This window comes from Eptesicus fuscus, chromosome 4 (assembly GCF_027574615.1).
Source record: "Eptesicus fuscus isolate TK198812 chromosome 4, DD_ASM_mEF_20220401, whole genome shotgun sequence".
Classification (NCBI taxonomy): domain Eukaryota; kingdom Metazoa; phylum Chordata; class Mammalia; order Chiroptera; family Vespertilionidae; genus Eptesicus; species Eptesicus fuscus.
The window spans coordinates 35,377,812-35,405,628 of NC_072476.1; the positions used below are offsets into that span (position 1 = coordinate 35,377,812).

Below are 27,817 nucleotides of genomic sequence, written 5' to 3' on the forward strand. Positions count from 1 at the left end.
GTTTTAATGCATTTAACAACTGTTGATTCAGAAGAAAGTGCTATGTGCAAGGAAGTGACTATGGTAGAGCATTCAGAAATTTTAAAATATACATAAATGTTTACCTCATTCAGGTTATCTAAACTCAAATTATTCTGGAAGACCACATATTTAAATGCTAAAAAATTCTACAACTACCAAAAAAAATGACAAGTCCAACATTAAAGAAGAGCACACACAAATAAAGCCAATAATACAGCAATCTCTTCCAGAAGTTAATTTTAAATTCTACCCCAATTAACACTTGCACTGGATGAAAAACAAGATGGAAAAGCCTAGTTAGCAGTGTGACAAACTGCCTTAGTAGTTAAATATACCTTATTTCCATATGTTTCTTAGCAATCCCCTTACAATTTCTATCTAATAAAAGAGTAATATGCAAATTGACCATTACTCCAACACACAAGATGGCCAGCAGGGGAGGGCAGTTGTGGGTGATCAGGCCAGCGGGGGAGGACAGTTGGGAGGGACCAGGCCTGCAAGGGAGGGCAGATGGGGGAAATCAGGCCTGCAGCGGGGGACTGTTGGGGGGACCTAGGCCTTCAAGGGAGGGCAGTTGGGGGAACCAGGCCTGCAGGGGAAGGCAGTTGGGGGCGACCAGGCTGGCAGGGGTGGGCAGTTAGGGGCAAGCAGGCCAGCAGGGGAGCAGTTAGGCATCGATCAGGCTGGCAGGGGAGTGGTTTGGGGGTGATTAGGCTGGCAGGCAAAAGCGGTTAGGGGCAATTAGGCAGGCAGGCAGGTGAGCGGTTGGGAGCCAGCAGTCCTGGATTGTGAGAAGGATCCCAGATTGGAGAGGTTGCAGGCTGCGCTGAGGGACACCCCCCCCTCCACGCACGAATTTCATATACTGGGCCTCTAGTTTGATGTAACTACACAAACACTTTGAAAATACAACGGGAAGGGATGGTTTTTTTCACATGTCAACTGAACATCCCAGTATAATTCTTGATAAGAACTGGTTTGTAGGTTAGGAAATAATTTGGCTTTGCATATTTGGGGGTGAAGTGAACCCTAACACAATTCAAGTTAACTGTGATATACACCAGATTTTGTGGGTTTTTTTGCTAAGTAATATTGCAAGATATAACAAAATAGTTTTTCTGCCTTCAAGAAACAAGAGTTTCTTATAAAATCTGGTTGTACATCATCTAGGTTTGGTTACTGATAAACCAAGAATTCATTTGTGAGACCCTCATAATCTGCCAGGCTTACTTTAATAACAACTACGATTTACTGAAAGCCTATTGTGTGTCAGACACTTCCATAATGCTTAGGTGTCCTATTGTCCTGAATTAATAATGATCTCATATTTTTTCTTTCTTTCTTTGCAGATTGTCCTATTATCCATCTTTGAGAGGTAGGTACATACTATGGCCCCCACTTATCAAATGAGGAAACAGTCTTTTAAAGGTTAACTTACCCCAAATCATATATCTATTAATGTGGCAGTACAGAGAATCTTTCAACTGGTAGAATTACACAAGGAAAATTATTTTATTTACCTATTTTGGGCAAGTGGACAAAAGACAGATAATTCACCCAACTCAGGAAACTGTCCTGCTTGAACCTCCCAATTCTCCAACTATTTTCACTCATCACCTTGCTTCACCTTTCCTTCTTTCCTCTGCTTCCAAACCTAAGGGCTTCTGACATGGTCCTCATAACAATGATATTAGTTCTGCACTGGATGGCACTAGAGGGAGTTTTTTGTTTTGTTTTTTTTGTTTGTTTGTTTGGTGTGTTTTTTAAATCTCTGTGCTTTGTAGAAATTCCTCCAGGATTTACAGTGTCTGTGATACTCTGCCCTACGGGATTATTACAGACAATTGCACCAACCACCTATGGAGGAGAAAGAATTGCTAGTGTCCAGACATAATCCATCTGGAAGGCATGTCCAATGTTTAAGTATGAAACTGTGTAGTAGATAGAGTTATGTGTTTTATTTAACCTTGGAAGTTTATTTGGAGGCTATTGTGGTAGAGAGGGTAGGTAAAATAGGCCAGTCATTCCCTTTCTATGTACCTAGGATTTTCTTTTTCCAATTAAAAACCACATATAGCCAAAACCGGTTTGGCTCAGTGGATAGAGCGTCGGTCTGCGGACTGAAGGGTCCCGGGTTCGATTCCGGTCAAGGGCATGTACCTTAGTTGCAGGCACATCCCCAGTAGGGGGTGTGCAGGAGGCAGCTGATCAATGTTTCTCTCTCATCGATGTTTCTAACTCTTTATCCCTCTCTCTTCCTCTCTGTAAAAGATCAATAAAATATAAAAAACAAAACAAAACAAACAAAAAAAACCACATATAAGTAGACCAGAATAGTTCAAACTGTGCCATTCAAAGGTCAACTGTAATATTCTTCAGCAATACATAAAGATAGTAAAAGTCATTTTGGGTGGGAAAAAGTCAGGACAAAGGCCCAAGGGAAATTATTACCTTTAAGTCATGACAACAGCTACTTTGATGGAGGGATCAGAAAATAGTGTACAGAGGCTAGGGGTGCCAGCAAGGCTCTGTTTTCTTGACCTTGATGGTGAGCATTTGAATAAGTTACATATTTATGGGTTTCTCTCTCTGCTATATTCCACAATAAAAAGAATGGCTTTTAAAAAAGTAAACAAAAAATATGTTAAGTATTTGGTATACTGCCTGACATTAACAGAGTAAGTGCTAAATAAATTTTGGCTAACATTATCAACAAGAAATAAGTGATCTATTATTACAACTGCCCATGTAATGAGTTTAAATAACTGGATGTTGAACAAACACATAAAAATAAATACTGCAAAACATCATTCATCTAGACTCTACTATATAGGTCGTATAATTTGATATTGGCAGAGTTTCAAATTACCTCTGGAGGAACTTTACATTTAAACATGGCATCACCATTCTGCCTGTTGAGAAAGGATTTATTATCCACTAGAGGCCCAATGCATGAAATTTGTGCAAGGGGCTCGGCCCTCGCAGCCCCGGCTTCACCCAGAAGGTTGTCCAGAAGGACATCTGGAAGGTTGTTCGGCTGTCTGATCTAATTAGCGTATTATGCTTTTATTATTATAGATACCATTGGCAAGTCAGTAGGGTATAGTGTGAAGAATGTGGGTTTTGATGATCAAAGATAGCACTACTAGAAATATTTTTTTAAAAACAGGATTGGAGAGTGAACTATGTTCCCCCCCACTTTTTTTTTTTTACAGACTTTTTATTGAAGGGAGGGGGAGAGAGAGGGTGAAACATCAATATGAGAGGGAAATGTTGATCCACTGCCTCCTGCATACCACCTCACGGAGAACAAACCCATAACTCAGAAATGTACTAGAAATGTTTTGCAACTTCTCTATAACTAAAAATGTGCTTAGGCCCTGACCGGTTTGGCTCACTGGATAGAGCATCGGCCTGCAGACTGAAGGGTCCCAGGTTCGATTCCGGTCAAGGGCATGTACCTTGGTTGCGGGCACATCCCCAGTAGGGGGTGTGCAGGAGGCAGCTGATCGATGTTTCTCTCTCATCGATGTTCCTAACTATCCCTCTCCCTTCCTCTCTGTAAAAAAGCAATAAAATATATATTAAAAAAATAAAAATAAATAAAAATGTGCTTAGTAAATAACTTCCTCCCTTCCCTATTTCCTTTAGTGGCAACCGACATGCACCTTACATCAGGGCTAGCTTAGGTTCATATTGGATTAGCAAAACCTCTGGAACCAGCTTTAATTAAGCAAATTAAATCTTTGCTAATGACAGCCAAAGGAGTGGAAGTCTTTATTTCAGGGCACTGTTAATATAAAAGAATTTATTGTTTTGTTTACAAGCATCTTATTATTGATTTAAATAAACTCCAAATTACACTTCAAAAATGTTCAAGGTCACCAAAACTATGATTAAAATTCTAAAAACAAACCTCTGAAATAAAGTATTAATAAAGATACTTTAAAGATAAAAATTTCTAATATATTTTAAGCATCTGCTTGATACTAAGGTAAGCAAAGTGTTAATACCATGACACATAGCCAAATGAGTAACTAAAAATGATGCACACATATGCAAATTTAGATGCCAAAGTGGCTGGATTTATTCTAACAATTTTTTCATCAAGCCCTAGCCAATTATTTCATCCCAAAGCTACCAACTTTTCCTATCCGTGCTGTCGGTGATTGGTGTATTCAGTGTAATGCTCCCCATACAGACTACTCTCTCAAAACCAAGTATTGTTTTACAGGAATCCAATCTGCTCTGGTTAACAATGGTCTATTAATATCCAGTGGCATTAATGCAAAGCTCAAAACTCAAGTGCCACAGATAAAAGTGATGGTGTGGCCATGTGACTTTACAATAAACCGAGTCAGAACTGCTGATTGCAGTCAAAGAATTCAGTCCTCTACCTAGCCCATCATGTTCTTTACTGATCATTCAAGACTAAGTTACAACAGAATGCATTAAGAATAGCATAATTATCATTTCAAATCCCATACAACTCATTAATGTCAACAAGCTAATAACCTGATTATATTTTAATTCAAATTACCAGAAAATTTGTACCTTCCAGTATTAATTAATAGTATATTGATGAGCACTGACAGATGTGGCTCAGTTGGTTGAGCATCATCCCATGCCCTGAAAGGTTGCTGGTTCGATTCCAGGTCAGGATACATACCTAGGTTGTGGGCTTGATTCCCAGTAAAGGGGGGGGGGGGGGGCAGCGGGGAAGAGAAGCAGCTGATTGGTGTTTCATTCTCACATCGATGTTTCTCTCTCTCTAAATCAATAAAAAAATCTTTTTTTAAAAAAAGAAGACTATGAGGAACCTTACTTAAGTTGTAAGAAAAAAGTCTAGCTGGTGTGGCTCAGTTGGTTGAGTGTTGTCCCATATATGTACCAAGAGGTCACCAGTTCAAACCCAGGTTAGTGCACATGCCTAGGTTTCAGCCTCAATCCCCAGGAGGCAACCAAACAATGTATGTTTCTCTCTTATTGATGTTTCTATCTCTCTCTCCCTCTTACTTCCTGTCTAAAAATAAATACAAAAATAAAATAAAAAAATATTTTTTAAGAGGGCCACTTAATACAGTTCAGTATACAGTTATCTAATGGTTAAAGCCAGATCTTTGATTGTTAACACTTGTCTATGTAAGGGTATTTCAAAGTAGAGAATCAGCACATCAAAGAAAATAACTATGTACTAAGTTATAGGGAAAATCAAAGTGTACAACTCTCTCAACATGTTCTAGGACACTGCTTCTCAAACCTGGCTTTCTGAGAATCACCAGAAAGTTTTTCAAAAACTACCTACCTATATATTCTTTGAAAGAGAAACGTCTATAATTTTTCTCCAAGTGATTCTTTTAGAAATTTGGGGATCACTGGTCCAAAGAAAAGGATAGGGAGACAGAAACCTAATTTCAAAAAAATTCAGCTTCATCAAATATTAGTTATGTGGCTTTAGGCAAATCACAACCTTGCAAAATGAGACTGCTACTCCAAGACCTTCTGAAAACCCAACTCCTCCAAAGATAGATTTGAAGACCAAATACAGATATACAGCTTAAGAGTGCTATTAAATTCCACAGCCTTTCCAATTAATTCTCAGAAAAAAGATGAATTCCCTTGATTCAACAAATACTTCACTTGAGGGCTCTGTTCTAGAAACCTTTGAGGAAGAATCCCATACAAAATTAGAAGAAAATGTGAATGTGAATAAACTCGTGGTATTTAATGTGGAAGAAAAAAAAAAGGAAGAGAAAAGGAATGTAAAATAGTAACCTCTGTGATAATAGAAATGTTCTATATCTCCATTGTCCAATACAATAGCCATCAGCTAAATGTAGGCAATTAGCACTTAAAATATGGCTTGAGTAATTTAATTGAAGCTTTAGTTTTAATTTAAACTGAGTTTAACAGCCACATGTGACTAGTGATTACAGAATTTAAAAAAAACACAACCCTAGAACTTTTAAAAATTTAGGTTGCACTTTTGAGAGCCATGGATAAGGAAAGGTAGAGGAAATGGAAGAAAAAAATTTAGGAAGATTCCATTTATAAGATACTTTTTTGTATTTCTTTTTGAAGATATTTCTATTAGGAAAAGATATATCCATACAGTGAAGCTGAGCAGTACAAATCTTTGGAAGTAGCACCAATTGGGGAATCAGAATGTTTGCTGCAAGTTCCAACCCTGCTGCTGCCTGTTATAGGCCCTATGATTCTGTAAGGGTTCCTTAGCTCTTTTTGTGTGTTAGACTCCTACTATGCAAATTGGGGCAATATGCCTGTCAAATGAACTATAGAGAGTATACTTAACAAATATAAGATATACAAAAGAATTTAAGATTTTTTTGTACTATATTAATTTATTTTAAAAAACTAGTTCTGTTACTCAACATATATTGATTGAGGGTGTGCTGTGTCAGGCCTATATACAAGGTACCGTGAATATAATAAACAGCCACAAACATAGTCTGCTTCCCATGCAGCTTGAAGTCCAATCCAGTTGAGTCAAATAACCACATTAATAAATATACATGAAATAAGTGCTTTAAGGGATAGAGGGCTTGTTCTGGACTGGAGAATAATAAGGCTTCCTCTCGGAGGAAATAATGATTAAAGTGAAATCTCTAAACTGAAATGTTAACTGTGTGTATAAGGTGGAAGGGAGGAAGAGTTCACAGTGTCACAAATAGTTCCTATGGTTCCTATTGTGCCTTTGAGTAATTTTAACACTCAAGAAGTAGGCCAGAGATAGACAATGCAGAACTAGTTTTAAGCTATTGGATGACATAATCAATTTTCTGTTTTGAAAAGATCCTTCTGGGCACAATAGTGATGGGAGGGCACAGTGAATTCGGGGAACCCAGTTAGGTTACTGTAGGGGGGATGTGCCGCAATTGGATCTAGGATGGTAGTAGTGAAGATAAAAAGAATATTTAGGAAATAAAGGTGATAGGACTTGGAGATGAATTGGATGTGGAGGAATGAAAGAAAGTGTCAAGGATGACTCATGTTTCTCACTTGTGCAATATGATGCATGGTGGTACCATTCATAGAGACATAGGACACACTGAAAGAAGACTTGGGTTGTTTTGTTTCTGAAGAGGGAGGGAGGCAATTATAGGTTTGTGAGTCTGGGGTGCCTCTGAGATACAAAGCAAAAATGTCAGCAGGCATTGGATGCCTAGAACTCAGAAAAGGGTAAGGGTGGGTGACAAAATTAACTGGGAGAGAAGAAGCCAGAAGAAGAAAAGCCAGAATCAAGCCCTGAAGGTGGCTCAGTTTAGAGATAAAGGACACTGCAAAAGACACTGGGCTGAAAGAGCCAGAGAGGGAGAAAAATGAAAAGACAGAGTAGTGCCTTGGCCTGGTAAGTCAGTATTAGAGCACCATCACGATGCTCCAAGGTTGTGGGTTCCATCCCCAGTCAGGGCACATACAGGAAGCAACTAATGAATACATAAATAAGTGGATCAACAAAGTGATGTTTCTCTCCTTCTCTCTCTAAAATCAATAAATGTAAGTTAAAAAATAAAAGTGCTATTATGGAAGACGAGGAAATGATGAAAAGACTGCAAAAGAACATCAAATGCTGCTGGAAGGTTGAATGCTGCAGGGGAGGAAAATAAAGTGTCCTGGAATTGGTGATAAGAATGGAGATGACTGGTGACTTTAACAACTATAGGTGAAATGATGGGGAAGAAGTCATACTACAGCAAGTCATGGATCCTTTCAGTTTCCCTCCACAGGAGTAACCAAGCCTGTCCTACCAAGCCACCTTACCACAAGAATCCCAAAATGATTTGCATACTAAACTCGAAGCTACATTGATCAAAGAACTAATTCACACCAACTGACAACCATGCCAGTTGGTTTTTAGAATTCTTAACCTCAATGAATATCTAATTTGTGAATGTTCAGGAACAGCATAGTGAACATTAAAAGCAGAGAAATTTCTGAGCCCATGGTTGGTACAAACACACCAGCCGGTTACTAGCTTCTGCAGAGAGATAACATTCCACTAAGCTATTTTTGCTTTTCAGATTTTCCCCTTCTTCCAATTAGAAATCACCAAGTTCTTTATCAGCTCCATCCATGATTTGTATTATTGCTTTAAGACAATACTGGTTCTAGTAAAAAATAAAAGAATAATAAAGCCACTGGCAGATGACAGCTTTCTTATTTTAAATAGGAAACCATTCATGTTTTTAACTTCAGTATTTTAAGTAGTTTTCCCTGTAGTCCGTCCCTACACTCAACACTTTCATTTTATGTTTTAGCCTATTAGTTCCCCACCCCTTTGTATTCTATTTAAAAAATTGATTTTCATGGCTTTACCTAAATTTGTAGCATAAAAGTACATTTTTATGCGACTATTTAAAACCCATTTTCTTAAGTTATTTTCTTTCACTAATAAGTAGTTGCAATTTTATGTTTGCCCCACTGTAGAACTAATTTATAGAATGAAACCCAACTGTTTAGTCAACCTCTCAAATTTGCTCTTTCCAAAGACCTTCCCATCTCCATCTCTATAGACTCCATTCTAAACAGTGGAAAACCCTGTCATTAATCTTTCCATACATCCCTTCATCTAAACCATCAGCAAATCCCAACAGTTTTACCTTATAACATACCCAGGATAAGAACACCTCTCACTGTATCAAACACTATCACTACCTTAATAAAAGTCCTATCATCTGGACTGAAATTCTGCTCTAACTGGTCTCCCAGCTTCCACAATTACCCCTTACAGAAGGATATTTTCCACAGAGCAATCAGAGTGATATTTTAAAAACATAAGTTGAATCATGTCAAGTCTGTGCACTATACCCTCCACGACTCCCTATCTCACTCAGAGTGAAATCTTAAGTCTTTTTCATGATCTACTTATTTACTTATTTATTCCTCACTACTGCTTTGACCTCCTTCTCCTGTCACTCTCCTCCTTGTCACTCATCTTGCTGGCCTTCTTATTTCTCAGTCACACCAAGCACACTCCCATCTCAGGATCTTAGCATGAGCAATTTCCTCTGCCTAGAGTGTTCTTCCCCCAGGTATTTTGCATGGAGTGATCCCTTACTCCCTTCTCGTGTCTGCTCACATATCAGGGAGGCTTTCTCTACTCTATCACCAGCCATAACCATCTATCACCTTCAGTTATATCTGACCTATTTGTTCATTGTCTCCTACCATTAAATGAAAGCCCCATAATTCTGCTGTGTTCATTGCTGTATTATCCCCAGCACTTAGAATAGTGCTGCTGGTACTCAATTTGTTCATATTCATTTCACTTCAGCAAGGAACTAATTTAATTAGTACCACAGACTTTCCAAACACATATATAAAATATGTAATTAAATATTAATGAAGCAAGCATACTCAATAAATAAGAACCAAGAAACACTACTCCGGTCCTTTAGATCCCAACTGCACAGAATTGGAAATATGAATATGAACACAAATATACATAGAGAAAACATCAATTATGATAGCAGTGCACAGATTATTTTCCACATTTTAAATCCCCAAATTTATCTTTCCTTTTACCCAGGCAGTCAGTTGGTGTATACTTGGAGAATGTATACTGTATTATGGGTAAACCAGACTTCAGCGCTGGTGGCATGGGTTTAACCGGGTGAAGCCTCTGGCAAAATTGTGAAATAATCCAAGCTTGACTTTGCTACATGCAAGTATTTCTTATCAGGGTTCCAACTTTACTCAATCCTGGAACTATTCTACTCCCTAACCCCAGGGATATGGCCCATTCTTGTTCTTTCAGGGTGACTTTTAAGAACTCAAGCTATATACTGAATTAGTGTATGAAATTTCTTGTCCAAGAATCAATACAGCCCACTCGGAAGCAGCTACAGGCATTAGAGGAGATAACATACTTGTTTATGTTTTACAGGAAGTCTTTGTTAAATGGGAGGAATTGTCCACCCTGAGACATTCAATGAATAAATCTTTATTAAGTACCTATTCTCTGTATGGAGATGAGATACAAGTTCAGATCCAATGAAAGAGACAGTCATATCATACATCATCACAAGAATTCCTACTCATTTCTCTGTTATGTAATTACTAGAGGCCTGGTGCACAAAATTCATGCACTTGTTGGGGTGGGGGACGGGTCCCTTAGCCCGGTCTGTGCCCTCTGGCAGTCCGGGAGCCCTCAGGGGATGTCCGACTGATGGCTTAGGCCCACTAAGGTCAGACATCCTTAGCACTGCCACAGAGGCAGGAGAGGCTCACACCAGCCGTGGGCCCAGCTTCTGGCTTTGCAGCGCTCCCCTGTGGGACCGCACTGACCACCGGGGGGCAGCTCCTGTGTTGAGTGTCTACCCCCTGGTGGGCAGTGCGTGTCATAGTGACCAGTCATTCCGCCATTCGGTCAATTTGCATATTAGCCTCTTATTATATAAGGATTCCATTCTCAGGAGGTCACTGTAGAGAGGTGATGGTGGTATAATCCCCATTGTGTCCCCCTCAACACCCTTGCCATCTCAAAGCAGGTCTGGGGGATAGGTAGGAAGAAAAGGTAATAAGAAAGCCCTGGCCTGTGTGGCTCAGTTGGTTGAGTGTCGTCCTGTGCACTCTCCTATGCACCAAAAGGTTGCAGGTTCAATTCGTGGTCAGGGCACATACCCAGAATTGTGGGCTAGATCCTGGAGTGTGCAGTAAGCAGCAGATCAAAGTTTCTCTCTCACATCAATGTTTCTCTCTCTCTCCCTCTCCCTTCTTCTCTCTCTAAAAATCAATTTAAAAAAATCTTTAAAACAAAAAAGATAATAAGAAAGAGGATACTATGTCCTGGCACTGGAGTTAGAAAAACCTGGGTGTGAATTCCATCTGCATCACTTTCTATGAGCGTGACACTAAACAATTTCTTCAGCTTCTATGGGCCCATTTTATCATGAGTAAAATGTGTATAAGACCTATTTCATAATAATTAAATAAAAAACCACAAGCTCAGTAAGACATAAAAGACACTCGATGATATAGTTATTCTCTTTAATGCTCCCTTTGTATTAATGAAAAAGGCTAAAATAGGCCACATATCACCAGCAAAAGGCTCGCAAGCCATGGCCTAAGGACAACTGTGCCAAGGTAATGCTACCTTTTAAAACTGTTTTAATAATGCTTTACCCTGGCCAGGTATCTCAGTTGGTTAAAGCACCGTCCCGATATGCCAAGGTTCGGGGTTTGATCTCTAATCAGGGCACATACAAGAAAAAAAAACAATGACTGCAACACTAAGTGGAATAACAAATCGATGTTTCTCTCTCTCTAAAAAAAAAAAAAATCAATTTAAAAACAAACGGTGATTTCAAATAATAACATTAATGCTTTAAATCCAGTAGGAGCTATTATAGATTGTCTCCACCATATTTTTCCACATTTGATAATCATGCTACCCTCCCTCCACTTTTTTTCTTCCTGTAGAGGCAGGAATCACTACTTTGGGTTGATTTTTTGAAATACTTAAAAACACACAATTCCAGGCATTAGCTTTGAAGTTTGTGCCTTCTTGAAAACTTTTCTCTCAGCTTCCCTAAAACAGCTCTCCTAGCTATTTCTCACCAGCATAGCAGCTCCTTAATTTCCTTTGCTAGTGTCTCCTCAATCTCTAACAGACCTTCCTTTAGACATTTTCTAGGCCTAATCCCAGATCATATACCTGTTCTCTTATCTATGCACTCTCCTTAAATAATTTCATGTATAACCTTAGACACTATACAAACACACACACACACCACTATACATATCCTATCTAATAAAGAGGGAATATGCTAATTGACCATCACTCCGTCACAAAGATGGCTGCACCCACAGCTGAGGCCAAGTTCCCATAAGGAGCCTTAACGAGCAATTAGCAGGGACCTGAGGCTACGCCCTCCCCGACCCAGCAGGGCTTGACAGGGGACCTCAGGCCGCACCCCTCCCCCTGGGGTCAGGCTGGGAGATCTCAGGCCACACCCCCCCGCCCCCCCCGCCCCAGGCCCAGTGCCAGGCCAGGGAACCTGAGGCCATGCCCTCCGCCCAGCGGGGCTTGATGGGGGACCTCAAGGTACGCTTCTCGTCCTGGTGCTGGGCTAGGGGACCTCAGGCTGCTCCCCCCGCCCCAGCGCCAGGCAGGGGGACCTCAGGCCACGCCCCCCAACAGGTGGGGCTTGACAGAAGACTTCAGGCTGCGCCCCCCACCCTGGCACCAGGCCGGGGGACCTCAGACCACCCCCCCCCCCCCCCGCCCAGCGAGGCTTGACAGGGGACCTCAGGCCGCGCCTCCCGTTCCAGCACCAGGCCAGGGGACCTGAGGCTGTGCCCCCCTGCCTGGCTGGACTTGACAAGGGATCTCAGGCCGTGCCCCCCACCCAGCGGGGCTTGATGGGGGACCTCAAGGTGCATCCCCAGTGCTGGGTTGGGGGAACTCAGGCCGTGCCCCACCCAGTGGGGCTTGACGGGGGACCTGAGGCTGCGCCCCCTTCCCGGTGCTGGGCCGGGGAACCTGAGGCTGCGCCCCCCCCCTCCCTCTGGCAGGGCTTGACGGGGGACCTCAGGCCATGTTCCCCACCTGGTGGGGCTTGATGGAGGACCTCAAGGCACACACCCTGCCCCGGTCTGGGCTGGGGGACCTCAGGCTATGTCCCCTGCCTGGCAGGGCTTGACAAGGGTGGGACTGGCCGGGTCTGGATCTAGCCCAATGGGGGTGGGGGTGGCTGGCAGGGTCTGGGTCTCACGCGATTTTGAGGTGCATGTGGGTGGGTGGGGACTTGACTCTGGGTCCCATGGTGAGCCCGACTCTGACAGGAGGAAGGTTTTCATATACATTTTACTAATTTTCTTTCATCTCTGACACTTCTATTATAGAGAAAGGGCAAATAGCAATATTAAATTATTTCCTCTAATCCCCTTTTAATGTGCACGAATTTCGTGCACCGGGTCACTAGTATGTGTGTGTGTGTGTGTGTATATATATATGTATATGTATATGTATATATATATATACATATATATATACACACACACACACACACACACGATTTTTTATACTTCTTAATATATATCCTATATAATAAAAGGCTAATATATGCAAATCAACCAAACAGCAGAATGACCACCAGGGGGCAGACGCTCAACACAGGAGTTGCCCCTGGTGGTCAGTGCACTCCCATAGGGGGAGCACCACTCAGCCAGAAGCCCTGAGCTAGGCTCACAGCGGCAAACGCAGTGGCAGTGGTGGGAGCCTCTCCCACCTCCACCGCAGCACTAAGGATGTCCGATTGCCAGCATAGACCCGCTCCCCCAAGGGCTCCCAGACTGTGAGAGGGCTCAGGCTGGGCTGAGGGACCACCCAAGTGCACAAATTTCGTGCACTGGGCCTCTAGTATATATATACTTTTCTGCTTCCCGCCCTCATAATGATTCATGGAGTAAGATGCCTCACAGGCTACTCAGAATTCTTTTTTTATCCCTCAAATCTATTCCTTCTCCAGTATTTCCCATCTCAGGCAACAGTACTGCCATCTATTCAGTTGCTCAAGACCAAAACCTGGGAATCAGCTTCTCTTCCACTCCCACATTCAATCCATCTACATCCAATTCAGTCTGCCATCAAGCCTTATTATCTGTTACCCAGACCACAGTTAATAGCTTGGATCTCCCTGCTTCCATTCTTATTCCTGCCAATCCACCCTCCACCCAGCAGCCAGCAATTTTAAAAGAAAACAGATCATGTTGCCACCCCACACAAAATCCTTCAATCACTTCGGACTACATTTATGGTAAAATCTTACACTGGTCACCTTATTGTTTTTGAGATCTATCCCTCTCTCACCTCACTACCTTCACGTATGCTGTTTCTTCAGCCTGGAATGCTTTCCTACCATATCTTCAAAATCCTTCAGGTTTCAGCTTCAATATTACTTCTGGAAAAAGGCTTCTCCAACCCAATTAAAATTAGATCCTATTATATCCTCACTAGAAGCCTATACTTTTCTTCCCTAGCATTAAAAAAAAATTTATAACTGTTGTGTACAACTATTTGATTAATGTATGTTTAAGCAGAGTCAGTATCTGTTTCCCTAATCATTGCATCATTTCACAGTGCTACAGCCATGTGTCCAACACCTAACTCCTTTCACCAATAAATATTTGAAACAGAAAACTCATGAGTCCTAGCCCTAGAATGGCTGCATAATACAGCAAGATATGCCATGGATACTTCCCTTCAGTTGAATTTTTAGGCAAATACTTTTTAAAAATCACAGTGTTAGGCAATGAAAGGAATTCAAGTAGGAGGAAGACAAGTTCCCCTAAGATGTTTCTGGAGTGCCTGTCTTTTTACTTTTTTTATTCTTCCATAGTTCCTAGCACACAGTCAGGTCCCTGGTAGATACTTAAAATACTTAGTGACCAAAGTACTACATGATAATCAAAGTGCTAGAATTAAATGTCATAAAATTCTACATAATAGGGTTGACAGAAGGCTAGAAGCATTAGAAAAGTGTTTAAGGAGACAGAACTCAATTTAGGTTGAGGAATAACTTGTAGGGATCTGCTCAACTTATGCTATCACCCCTCACCTGCCCTCCTTCAACAGCAGTATGGCCAGATTGGTACTCCTTAACACAAAACACTCCTATAATCCATTTGCTGAATTCTAAACAAAATATCTTCAATATGAGATTCTATGCTTAGTTAACATATATTAATAAAACTTTTTTTGGCCATAAAGGACCCGAGTGGTGTATGATAAAAACCTATGAAGAATTCATTACTATCTGTTGCATAAATGAAACTTAACAAAACATTTTACATGCTACATTCATTTAATAATGTAGGTATTAAGAGGATTTAAAGTTGAAATCCTAGAATTTAACTATGTACTTTCTGAAGGACCAATATAAGATCAAAATAATAACTACATTAGCAATTATTTTCCAAGCACTGCACATGGGCCTTTCCGTGCATTTCCCCCCCCTAATCTTCAAAATAACCCTGAAAGTTGAAAAAACTGAGGCTGAAAAGCTTGGTGACTTCAACTACAATACAGTTTACAATACAGGTGTGTGTTTTTTTTTTAGACAAGGTAAACTGAACCAAAAATGCCAAAACAAACATAAAAGCCCTTAAGTTTTGTAGAACTTCAAATGCTTGGTTACTGAATTTAAAAATAACAAAAGCTTCCCTAGGAAGCATACAAGTTCAAGGAATATAACATCCTTTAATTTAAAAAGTCTTTCTAGCTCAGCTGATGTGGTTCTGTGGTTGAGCGTTGACCTATGAACCAGGAGGTTATGGTTTAATTCAGGTCAGGGCACATGCCTGGGTTGCAGACTCCATTCCCCAGTAGGGGGCGTGTAGGAGGCAGCCAATCAATGATTCTCTCACATCATTGAAGCTTCAATCTCTCCCTCTCCCTTCCTCTTTGAATTCAATTATATATATATATATATATATATGCCTTTCTAAAACTCATGGGTAAATATAGAGTGCTTTACTACCAAACTGCTCAGCTTTGGTGAAATATATCTGAAATTTGCCTGCATTAATATTTTCAATAAAAGTTCTATAAAGAAAGACAAATTACCAGCTACATAGCTACTTTACAAAGATTTTTAGTTTTGAAAGGAAAAAAATAACAGATTTGAGAGAAACTAAAGAGTATGAGTGTTATAAAAATTGTTTTTCTTCTAATATAACAAAATACCACAATAGAATAACAGTAGCATTATCCAAAGCTAAATGATGTCAGGCTTCTAATCAATAAGCTGTTAAGGTTTGAGACCTCTGTAATTATTTCAAACTGTATGAATGTTACATTATCAAACATTGGGACAAGTAGTCTTGTATGAAATGACTGTATGAGATCAAATAATCACATCAAAAAGAAATTACATACTTCTGTATTTAAACTTTCCACACTATGATCTTTTCAATCTGTATGGTACCAACTCTTTGCACTCACCAAATTTCATCTATGTAGTCATTACACATTGTAAAAGCAAACTTCAAGTATTCCCATAAAACAGTTAAATATTAGTTGAATCTCAAAAGCATCAAAGTTATCTCGAAATAACAATTTTGTACCATCAAGAAATAAAAGTCGTATGTGGCCATAAAATGGAATTACAGACAGTATAGGGATTATTTTCTGTTAACAAAGTATAACCATCTATGCAAGACCCCAGAAAGTCTTTCTGGACTTCCTTCACAGAAAAAAACTCACTCCCCCTCAATCTCTCCTGTGCGCCCCCTCCCTCATCTTATTTTTTATGGCCCTCGCCCAAAAGATGTACATTAAAAATGGATTTATAGCGTTATCAAGAACAGCATGTCTCTAAACTTATGATCTTTGCATATTCAAGGTTGCAGGAATCGAGCTTTAATAATTCATGGACCACAAACACGCCCGGTTAAGATTTTTCCCTCCAACACTAAAGTTCCCACTCTTGGGATCCCTAATGGGTGTGTACAGGAGCCATACAATACAACCTTTAAAAAGGACACAGATGGTAGGTGTGCTCTCCTGAGATGTCCTCACCTAAACCTCCTGCACGTTCCCTTGCGGATCCGCAAGCATAACTGTCATTCAGAGAGAGTAATTGTTAAACGGGGGTGAGAAACCCAGCGGTAACAGAGATACAGAACTGGATGGGGAAGGTTAAATGCAGCCTCTCCAGTATCGCCTAACGCGCTGCAAACTTTTAAGAGATTAAGTTACATTCCTCTGCAATTCCACCCTTGACAGCTGAATCCAGAGATGCCAGCGAGTCATGCACATCCATTCCCGCCACCTCACCGGTGCAGGAGGCCACATCCTAGGGCCAGCGCTGACCTGAGGCTGGGAAAGGAGGGAGGGCCGCGAGAGCTCACCTTCTCCAGCTCGTCGTGCAGCTCCGCTAGGCTGGGGCGGAGCAACTTCTCGCCCAGCTGTGCCACCGTGTGCCGGTAGTGGTCGATCCGGGGCACGGCGTCCATGGTGTTGTGGCCGAAGGTGCGCTGGTAGTAGGTGTTGGTGTGGGTGTCATAGTAGTAGTGCTGGTGGTGCCCGCTGCCGCCGCCGCCCGAGTGCAGGCTGCCGCCCTCGCTCAGCACCGTGTCCCCTCCGTTCTGGAAACTCACGTTGGGCCCGTCGCCTCCGACCCCCGCCGCATCCGACTGGCTCTCCTCCGCCGAGGAGGCAGCCGGGTCCACGAAGTTCACACGGAAGCGGCCCTTGGCTTCCTCACTGCCTTTCGCCGGCCCGCTTTCGCCGCTGGCTTTCCCATCCACGGAGGTCTCCTTGCTCCCCGCCCCAGCACCAGCCGCTGCTGCCGCCGCCGCCGCCGCCGCCGCCGCCCGCCCCGCGCTCTCGGAGACCAGGTCCACCTGGAAGCGGCTCTGGCTCGGGGTGGGCCCCAGCGGTCTGCCCAGCCCGTCCCCGGCCGCCGAGACGCCCTCGCCGCCGCCCCGACTAGCGGCCGCAGCATCCTCCGGCACAGAGGACACGGCCGCGCCGGGCAGGTTCACCGCGGCCCGCGGGGCGGCTGGCGGCGTCTCTCCGACTCCGGCCGGCCGGGGAACGCCGGAGGAGGGCGCCGGAGGCCCCGGATCCATCGCCTCCGACCCTCGGCGGACCGAAGAGCCTGGCGGACTTGGCGGGCTGCACGCCCTCCGCGCCTCGGACCCGCGGTGGCCGCGGTCGCAACACCAGAGGAAGGAGTCGGCTGCCCGCCGCTAGCCCGGGCCGGCACGGACCCACCGGCAGCCGAGTCAGCGCGAGAGTGCGGCCGGCGCGGGGCGGGCCCGCTGTTTAAAGGCTCGGCGCGGCCGCGGCCGTGGCGGCTCTCGCTGCAGCACGCGGGAGGCGGGGCCCGAGCTCCCCACCCCTCAGCCCGCCCACCGCGGTCCTGCAGTGACGCCCGCAGCCGCTCCCCGGGCGCCCAGCCCTCCTGGGGTGCTGCGTTACCCCACGCGAGAGCGACCCGCGCGAGGGTCGTGTCCGGCCAGCCCGCGCCTGGCCTCGGGCAGCACGAGCCACGCGATCGGGGAGCGGCCGCGCGCCGCCTGACCGCCGTCGCCGGGAAGATCGCCGCAGCGCTGCCTCCTCTTCCGTCGCCCTCCTCCCACCCCTCCACCTCCTTCCCCCGCCCCGCTCTGCGGTGCTGAGGAGTGGGCCCTCGGCTGTCGCCTTCTCTCCCCGCCTCTGGTGCTGCGGTCCACGGGCCCGGCAGCCCGGACCCCGGTAAACCAGGCTGCGGACGGCGCCCGGCACGGCCAGCGGAGAGGCGCGCGGGCCCCGCTTCGGCGCACGCGGATCGCGGACGCTCCCGCGGCAGCTCGAGAGGCTCGAGCCCACTGGCTTTTTTTTTTTTTTTTTTTTAAGTTCTGAACTCGCAGTACTCGTGCTGAGCCGGCGAGATCTCGCGAGATGCTGCAGGGCCGCTTCCCCTCAGGCGCGTGGTACCCGCGGCGGTGCTGGACCCGCCGCCGGCCCGAGCTCCTCAGGGTGACGCCGGGGGCTCTCCCGCGCTGCCCGCAGGCGCTTCCGGATTGGCGGGCGAGGTGCGCCCCCGGGTCGGCCTGCTCGGAGCTCCCGCCGCCGGCGACGCTCGCACTCGCTCCAGGCCGGAGCCTAAGGGAAGGCAGGATTTCCTCTGTGCCGCCTTTGAGGCTGCAAACTCACCCGCGGGGCAGCGTTAGATTTGCATAACCGGAGACTTAACACCAGCGGAGATGCCGTGGGTGTGTCCAGACTTCCGGGGACACCTTCACTCTAAAAGCTGTGATGTTTGAAGGTGAGAGAAGGGAGATTAGTGACGATACCCTATCGTCTCAGGACGACTTTTAACTGGCGGTATTTCCAAAACCGAGAGGAAGTTCAGAAATGAACTTGAGAGCGGTAACTAACCGGGAAGTTTCAGCGTGACGGAGTTCGTGAAGAGTCCTCTGTTTTAATTAAAACAGAAAGGTCCTCCGCAGGTCTGTTTTCTCAAAGGGAAAACAATTATTTTGCAACTTCCTTAACAGAGTCAATGGTAACCTAAATTCTACCCCAGAGCCCTGCATGAAAACATAACAGTGAATGATTTCTTCACTCGCTTGCCTTTTACTTAGGTGTTTATATGTGTGTTTTTTTTTGTTTTTGTTTTACGTCTGAGAACAAACACCGTCCTTTGCTGAATCCTGCAAGTATGATCTAAGAGCCGCAGAGTTTGCAGAAACTGTTTGAAAAGACAGTCCTGTGAGGAAAGCTGCAACCAGATGGTTTCTAAAAAGTTGTCAGAGCCGTGATCTTATTTGACCTGCACAACTTTTCATCTCAGTTTATTATCTTCGTTGTAAAGATGGAGAGAGGAAGGAACCGCCCTTGGATCGTGGAGCCGTAGTTCTTCCATCCCCTCTTGAGCATTGTAATATTGGCAGAAAACCATGAGGCCAGAAAAATCAGGCGGTCCTTTAGGCAGTGCTGCTTCTACTAGGGGATTGCTGCCTTGGTAGCTGACCTGTGTGGTACCTCTTCTCTCCAAAGCTAATTAGGTGGCTAGTTCAACATCCGTTTAACTGCACAAATGGTAAGCACCCACTATGAGGTGCCCTGTGTTCTGTGGATATAGCAGTGAGCCAAACAGACAATCCCTTCTCTCATGAAGCCCATTGTCTTGGGGGCGAGGGGGCGAGGGGGAGAGACAATAAATGATAAATAGGTGAAGTATATAGCATGCTATAGGAAAATAGAAATATCGAGCATGCTTTGAGTGCTAAGGAAAGAGGAATAGGATATGTATATGTGAGATGGAGGTGATAATATTTTTCACGGTGTGTGCCGAAACCGGTTTGGCTCAGTGGATAGAGCGTCGGCCTGCAGACTCAAGGGTCCCGGGTTCGATTCCGGTCAAAGCATGTACCTTGGTTGCGGGCACATCCCCAGTGGGGGGTGTGCAAGAGGCAGCTGATCGATGTTTCTGGCTCTCTATCCCTCTCTCTTCCTCTCTGTAAAAAATCAATAAAATATAAAAAAAAAAATTTTTCACGGTGTGGCCCCACTGAGAGGGTGACATTTGAGTGAGGAAGTGAGTGATGCAAATATCTGGGAAAAGAATATTCCAAGCAGTGGAAAAGCAAAAGCCCAAAGGTGAGAGCATGTCTGACATGTTCATAGAGTTTCCCATAGGCCAGTGTGGCTGAAACTGCTTAAGGGATGGGGAGAATAAAAGCCCATTAGGTCAGAGAGTTCACAGATTGGGGGTATAGCAGACCAAATTGTGTAGGACTTCTAGGCTATTGGAAGGACTTTGACTTGTACCCTGGGTGGGATAGGCTATTAGTCAACTTGGGCTGCCCTAACAAAATAACCATAGACTGGGTGACTTAAACCGAAATTTATTTTCTTGCAGTTTTAAAATGAGATCAGCATGCCATCATGGCCAGGTTTTGGTGAGTGGTCGGAGAATGCCACCTTCTCATTTGGTCACATGTTGAAGAGAGAGAACTCTGGTGTCTCTTCTTATAAGGGCACCTGTTCCATCTGATCAGGGCACCACCCTATGACCTCATTTAATCTTAATTACCTCCTTAAAGACACATAGATTAGGGCTTTAACATATGGATTTGGGAGTGGAGGGGGGGGCGGAGAGAGAGACACCATTCCATCCCTGGCAGATGGCAGTGTATCCTGAGTAGAGGAATGACATGATTTGAATATATTTAAATGATCAGTCTAGCTGCCTTGTTGTAAATATAGAAGAGAGTAAGTGGTGGGGACAAAGAGGGAAGCAAGGAGATGTGTTAAGAGGTAATACAAACTTTTAGGAAGTGGTGATGTGGCTTGGACCACAGTGGGTAGCAGTGGGAATGTTTGGAAAGTGGTTGAATTTTGAGAGGGCAATAGAATTTGCTGATGGATTTAGAGTATGAATAAGAAACCAAGGGTTTTGCGTCTTCGCATCTAGGTGTTGCTGTTTTCTTAGATAAGGAGATAGTGAATGGAGCAACCTTGGGTAGTAAGAATACCAGGAGTTCAGTCTGAGATGTCTGTTGGAGAAAACAAATAAATGCTTAGCAATAATAATAAACAGTCACTCAAAAATGTGAAAGTGCAAACTGAGAAGTTCTAATGCTCAGCTGGTGTGGCTCAGTTGTTGAGCATTGACCTATGAACCAGGAGCTCATACTTAGATTCCAGCTCAGGGCACATGCCCATGTAATGGGCTCTATCCCCATAGGAGGCATGCAGGAGGCAGCCAATCAGTGATTCTCTCTCATCGTTGATGTTTCTATCTCTGCCTCCCTCTCTGAAATCAACAAAAATATATATATTTTAAAGTTCTAGAATAGAGAAGAACATGGTACAATAAGAATGTAAAATAGAGGTAGTAGACTTAGAGAGGAAGTGACTTTTCAGCTGAAGTCTGAAGGTTGATTGGGATTAAACTAATTTGCAGGGGAGTTTCAAAAAAGGGAAACATTGTGGACAAAAGCCCTCTTGGAGTGAACATGACCTTTCTAGGGAGCTTGAAGCCAGTTTGGTTAAAGCATAGTGATTAAGGGGCAAGAGTGGTAAGAGATTAATGAGTCTGTCTATTCTAAAAGCCCTATGAAACCATTAATGGGTTTCCAGGGAGATAGAGAGGCACATGATCAGATTTACATTTATTAACAGTCTCTGGTTATTTTGTGGGGAAAAGATTGGAAAGGAGCAAGAATAAGCATGAAAAGATAGGATACAATTTTAGTAATCTAGACATGAGATGATAATAATAGTAGCTAACATTTAGAGGGAACTTAATATCCTGCCTACTGTGCTAAACTCCGCATTCATAATCTTTATTCTTAGAACACTATGAAGATGGTCTTATTTCCTCCATTTTACAGATGAAACACTTGGTTAAGAAAAAAAGGTTGAGTAACTTGTCCCAGGTCACTTAGCCAAAACTAAGATTTGAATCCAGGGTGATTTCTCCACTAATCAAGCTATAAAAGTGTGGATTATAGAGGCTGCCAGGGATATGGGGAAGGAGAAAATTTGGAAAGATAACTCAGAGAACTTGGAAATGACCTCCTCCATTTCAGGGGACAAATATAATACTTTCAACAATGAGGATTTAAAAAAAGAAAGAAAGAAAGAACTTGGAAAAGGGTTGACACTATGAGGGAAAATAAGGGATAAATGAGTTTTTTAACTTACATTTACCTGGGTTTAAGTGGTGGTGATGTTATAAGAAAAAGAAAAGACATTCTAAAACTAGGTTTGGAGAAAAATAAGAGAAATTTGTTCTTGGGCATACTGGGTTTGAGGTATCTTTGAGTCATCCAAGTGGAAAAGTAAGGAAAATTATTTGGCTACATGGGTTTTGTGCTCAAAGGGGACGTTTGTACTAGTATAAGAGAGTACATATGTGGGGGACTTCTGCAAATAGATAACTGACATCATGGACATGTCAACATAAGAAAAATGCAAACCTATAGATGATTTTTTTACTAGTTTATTAAGCCAATCTGATGACATATGCCAGGGAGCAAGATCTCAAATGCTCCATAGAATTACAGTTTTGCAGCTTATACATGCATTTGAAATTAAGGAGGGAATGTAAGGAACATTACATGGAGGTGGAAGAAAGCGAGGCGGGGATTGGTTTACAGGATAGTTAACAAGAAAATGTGCTCTCTTAAGGATGGTGTATTTCAAAGGTGTGTTAATCTAGACACACAAAAACAATGGACAGGGCTTGCTTAAGGCAAAGATAAAGCTTTTACTAAAATGATATATGCCAGGGCATGACTACCCACCATGACCTGCCCAGTTAGGAATTTATGATCAGATCACCCTGTGAGGTAAATTTCCACAGAACCCCTTTTTTTCACCCACAGACATGAATGGGGTCACTCGGGGCTGGTATGGAGCAGCACTATACAATAGAACTTCCTGTGGTGATGGAAGTCCTGCCCTGTATGATAGCCACGAGCCACCTGTGGCTATTGAGCACTTGAAATGTCTAGTGCAACCAAGGAAATGAATTTTTAATTTAAATTTAACTTTATTATTTTAAGTTTATTAAAGAGCCCTATGGGCTAGAGCTACCATATCTAGCAACTTAGGTATAGAGTTCAAAAGATGGCCTAGGGCCCCATGTTGTATAATTCCTAAGGGATGAGAAGAAAACCAGATGAAGGCATTTTCAAGGTAGGATTAGCTGTGTTAAATTGGGCCAAGAGGTGGGGAAAGATGAGAGGTGAATATAGCATATTGAATTTATTAACATGTATTGTGCAGTATGATAGGAGGGTAATGAGAGGGAGAGCAAGTGTTCTAGGAGATATAATCTCTATATATAAAAGCCCAAGTGACCATTATGACCAGTCAACTGGTCGCTATGACGTGCACTGACCACCAAGGGACACGCTCAATGCAGGAGCTGCCCCCTGGTGGTCAGTGCGCTCCCATGGCCAGCCAACCTCCCTCGGTCCCTCCCCCTGGCCAGCTGGCCCCTATCAGCCCTAATCACTGGCCAGGCTGAGGAACCCCACCCATGCACGAATTTGTGCACCGGGCCTCTAGTCAAAATATATATGTGAAACTCATAGAAACACTTTAGGAGAGGTCTCCTTTTAGTTTACTGTCAGCAAACATTTGGTTATTAGTTTCACCATTTAGACACTAACCTTGAGGAGAACGGACTCATTGTTAGTGCCATGATGAAGTACCCAGGTCACTTTGCTCATTTTCCTCTTTTGTCAAAAAGTCAGCCTTTGGAAATATTTGTTTCAATGTACTTAGTACTATGCATTGACTGTACTTAGAATTTTATAACCAGAAAGGACTTTAATTTCACAAATGCTAAAAGGAGATATAAGTTATATTAGACCTACATATCTTTAGCATTAGAACATGTGAGAACCATGTAGAATCTTTAAAATCAGCTCTTTCGTTTGTTTGTTTTACAGTGAGTTTAATGTGCTATGCTTACATTGTACCTGGTATGGTTTTCCTTTTTTACTAGCGTACAGATTAGGTCAATGGTATTTCCATTAAGAAATAAAGTGATTATACTATCATAGAAAAAAAGTTACTGAGAGAAGCTTGTTTATTCTGCATCATAATTTTGTTTACTTGCCTAAGTCCCAAAGACATTCTTCTTTAATTAAAAATATTATAAGCATTTTAAAGTCAGTCATGTAATTAAAAAATTAAAATATGACTGTGCTTTTTCTTTTATATTTAAATATATATTTTTATTGATTTTAAAGAGGAAGGGAGAGGAGAGAGATAAAAACATCAGTGACGAGAGGGAACCATCCATTGGCTGCCTCCTGCACACCCCACAATGGGGATTGAGCCGCTACCCCGGGCATATGCCCTGACAGGGAATCAAACTGTGACCTCCTGTTTCATAGGTCGACGCTCAACCACTGAGCCACGCTGGCCAGGCATCATATTTGTGAATTATGTCTTTCAAAACAGACAGCCCAAGATTCTATTGAATTTAAATCTTATCCAAGCAGTAAGTTCATGACAAATGCCTTTAAAATAAATGTAATATCTGTCTTTTCTCATTCCTCACTCTACCAATGTGTGTATGTCATAAAGCTAGTCAAGGAAATATCTTCTGTTCAAATTTGGAATTGGAAAAGTTACCTTTCATCTCCACTGATTTACTTTTATACATCTGCCTCTGCAGGCTATGAACATTTGCAAACTTCAAAATTGTTATCAAATATTAATATGTAGAAGTAAGCAGTTTAGTCGTTCCAGTGATGTGGTCTCCATAGCCAGACTGCCTGGGTTTGAATCTCGGTTTCAGTAGTCACTGGTCATGTGAACTTGGGCTAATGTGACTTTGGCGCCTCAATTTCCTCATCTGAAAAATAGTGATAATAGTGGTACTACCTCCTAGAGATATGAGGATTATATGAATTACTATGTAAGGCACTTAGTGCCTGATACAGGGTAAGCCTTAATGTATGTAAACATTAAATAGGTGTTTAAACTTTTAATATGTTATTCAAAAAAAGAAATAATGCTAAGGCAAACCTTTACAATTGTATTCTTTTTGTGACTGTCCTATTTAGTTTTTAAATTTTGCTTTTTGTTTTGTTTTTGAGAGGCATTTGAGTGCATTTTTTAGTATCAGGTAAGCTTACTTCTTTACTGTTACAGATTTTCAATTTTTAAAGCAGTTGGTAATGTCATTTTGCTGCCACTTTTTGGGGAGATGAAACAGCCTAGACTTAGGATTTCTTTCTTGTTCATCTTAAATTCATTTTTCCTTCTACGGAACCCTTTCAGACTAATGGTTTGTCACTGAAATCATTACATACTAAATGTATATTATATACTAAAGTATGCTTCAGGAATGTTTTGTCTGCATTCACTTTCCCCAAAAACAGAGAGGTTTAAAACACACCAATACTTAGAAAACACGCACATACTTTAATAACTACTTTAAATGTCCCCCTTTATGGAGTCAAATATTGTAGTGCATCCCATAACTAAATTACATACCTATATTTTCTTCACAATCAATGAAAAATACCTAATTTTTTATCTTCTATTACATTCCTTTATGATTAATTAGTGTTTTCACTTTCAAAAAGCTGTAAGTATAATTGAGAAATGTTTTTATAATTATTTAAGATGCCTGAAATTCAGAAAGCCATAAACATGGAAAGGACCCTAAAGGATTATGTGGTAAGTCCCTACTTTAAAAATAGAGTAATTATTCTACCTTTGACACTTAAAGAAAAAAAAAAACAACACTTTTTAAAAAGACTTTCTGAGAGTATATTTATTATAACTAGAAACTGTGAAACAAGGAAAGCCTCTGGATTAGAAGAAGCAACAAGAGAGAGCCTGGAGGTGGGGGGTGGGGGGTGGGGGGGTGCTGATTTGATTCCTAAAAATGTTATAGGAAATAAAGAGTTGAGATGCATAAGCTAAACAAAGGAGTTCCCTCTCTTGATTCACGCTCTTGGCCCTCATGCTCTTGCCTCTTGGTTCGAGCTCCTGACTTGCAGGGCTCTCACACTCTTGAATCCACCTACAAGGTGGGGCTGCTGTCAGCTCACTGGAGAATCAGAGAAAAGGGGATTTGGGGGACAGGCTCAGGGGGTTAGCCCAGGATGAGCTGCAGCTGCCTATTGCTCCCCTGGTTGCAAGCCTTGTGGTATCCTTTAGAGTTTAGGAGATAAAGGCCTGTGGGGAACGAAGAGGGGAAAGGGAAAGAAAGGCACAGGGCATGCTCCCAGGAGGGAGAGCACGCACCAGTAACATATTCTAAAGGTTACAAGTTCTTACAGCCATAGTATTAGACATGTAATACACTCAAAGAAGAGGCATTCTTCCTAATGGCTAAACAAAATTATTCTTCTAACAATCCTACTTTTTTTGCTTCTTTTGTTCTTCAGACGTTATGGTAACCCATAAAATGTAAGGTTATTTTTGGTTTTACTTTTCAAGTGATTTCCTCCTGCATGTCATCCTAGAGCCCAGTTTCTAAGTACGTAATTATTTTTATTACTTTCCCCTGGGCTCTTTCCAAGTAACTTATTCTTCCTTTAAATGTGGGCCAAAACTATTAGGTTCAATATGCCAGTTAAAAAAACAACAATTGATGATTATAGAGGTAAAGACAGATATTTTTACAGTACAAATAATTGTTTTTACTTAAAACTGGGCCACCACATCTGACTTAGACTATGGCCCTGGGTATCAACTTTTCTGATTAGTCAAAAAAATAATTTTTTTTTTTAAGGAAATTTGAACCAGAAGTCCACCTCTATTCTAACCAATTTCTAAATGTTATTGGTGGAAGTGGGGTGTCCACTGGTGGAAGTGGTGTATCGCCTTCCCACTGGATGCTCAGGATTGGAGCGTGAGAGCCCTGCAAGCCAGGAGGGAAAACCAAGAGGCAAGAGCAAGAGGGCCAGGAACAAAGGGAAGGCCAAATAATATAGCCATTCATTTGTGCAGCTTTGCCAGAAAGCTGCAATTTAGACCCACGCCCAGTAAAGTCTGGGTGAAATAGGGGAGGTACTTTCTTATCAGTCACACCTGGGAACAAGTCATTGGCCAGAGTAGGCATGGCTACTGCAAGCATTGAGATGCATAAGCTAAACAAAGGAGTTCCCTCTCTTGGTTCATGCTCTTGGCCCTCATGCTCTTGCCTCTTGGTTCGGGCTCCTGACTTGCAGGGCTCTCACACTCCTGAATCCACCTCCATGGCCCACAGCCATGTGGATCCCCCACACAACGGACTAATGGACTGCAACTAGCCTAATGTTAAACCAGACCAAGCTCTACTATGAAATGGAAACTTTGGACTCTGACTCTGCTTCTAGCTCTGCTGAATCCCCAGCCGCTCATTTCCAGGACTGGGTTAAGGGAAATGGGACTTTAAAAAAAAAAAAAGGGATATAATTCCATGCAAATAAGAATCATTCATCCTGCCATGAGAATCTCAGAAAATTCTTTTTCTCAAAATAGCGTAGGGAACTCAGTGGGGAAAGGGATCCTCCACTTCCACCAGTGGGTACTATACTTCCACTGATAACATAAAGACACAAAATTCTAGAATATAAACTCAAAATTTCATGTAAGAGATTGATTAATTTGATATAGATAATATTTTTCTAATAAAGGAAATACATGTGGGTTTTATTTTCATTTTTTCTTTTTTTGGGGGGTTGAGGGTCTGGAAATACATGTTAAATAGAAAAGTCATAGGAAAAATAAAAGGAAAATAATACTTCTAATCCCATCACCCTAAAATAACATTTACTTTTTGGTTTAGGATAATACAAAATTATTTATTATATG

The 27,817-nt window shown here is 42.5% G+C and overlaps 1 protein-coding gene and 1 long non-coding RNA gene across 3 annotated transcripts in view; one reads left to right on the plus strand and one right to left on the minus strand.

Moving 5' to 3' along the window:
* Nucleotides 1–5,518, plus strand: part of LOC129148822 (uncharacterized) — a 50,428-nt gene extending 44,910 nt beyond the window's left edge. The window contains exons 2-3 of the long non-coding RNA XR_008555795.1: nucleotides 1,371–1,396; nucleotides 5,480–5,518. This is a non-coding gene — a long non-coding RNA (uncharacterized LOC129148822). The remainder of the gene's footprint in view (nucleotides 1–1,370; nucleotides 1,397–5,479) is intronic.
* The window catches only part of SLC12A2 (solute carrier family 12 member 2), a 99,751-nt gene extending 81,647 nt beyond the window's left edge, over nucleotides 1–18,104 (minus strand). For both annotated transcript variants that reach the window (XR_008555794.1, XM_008141366.3), the window contains exon 1: nucleotides 16,897–18,104. Coding sequence is in view for 1 of the 2 variants with exons in the window: in XM_008141366.3 (XP_008139588.2) it covers nucleotides 16,897–17,619 (723 nt within the window). In the remaining variant the exon portion in view is untranslated. The remainder of the gene's footprint in view (nucleotides 1–16,896) is intronic.
* Between the last annotated feature and the right edge of the window lie 9,713 nt (nucleotides 18,105–27,817).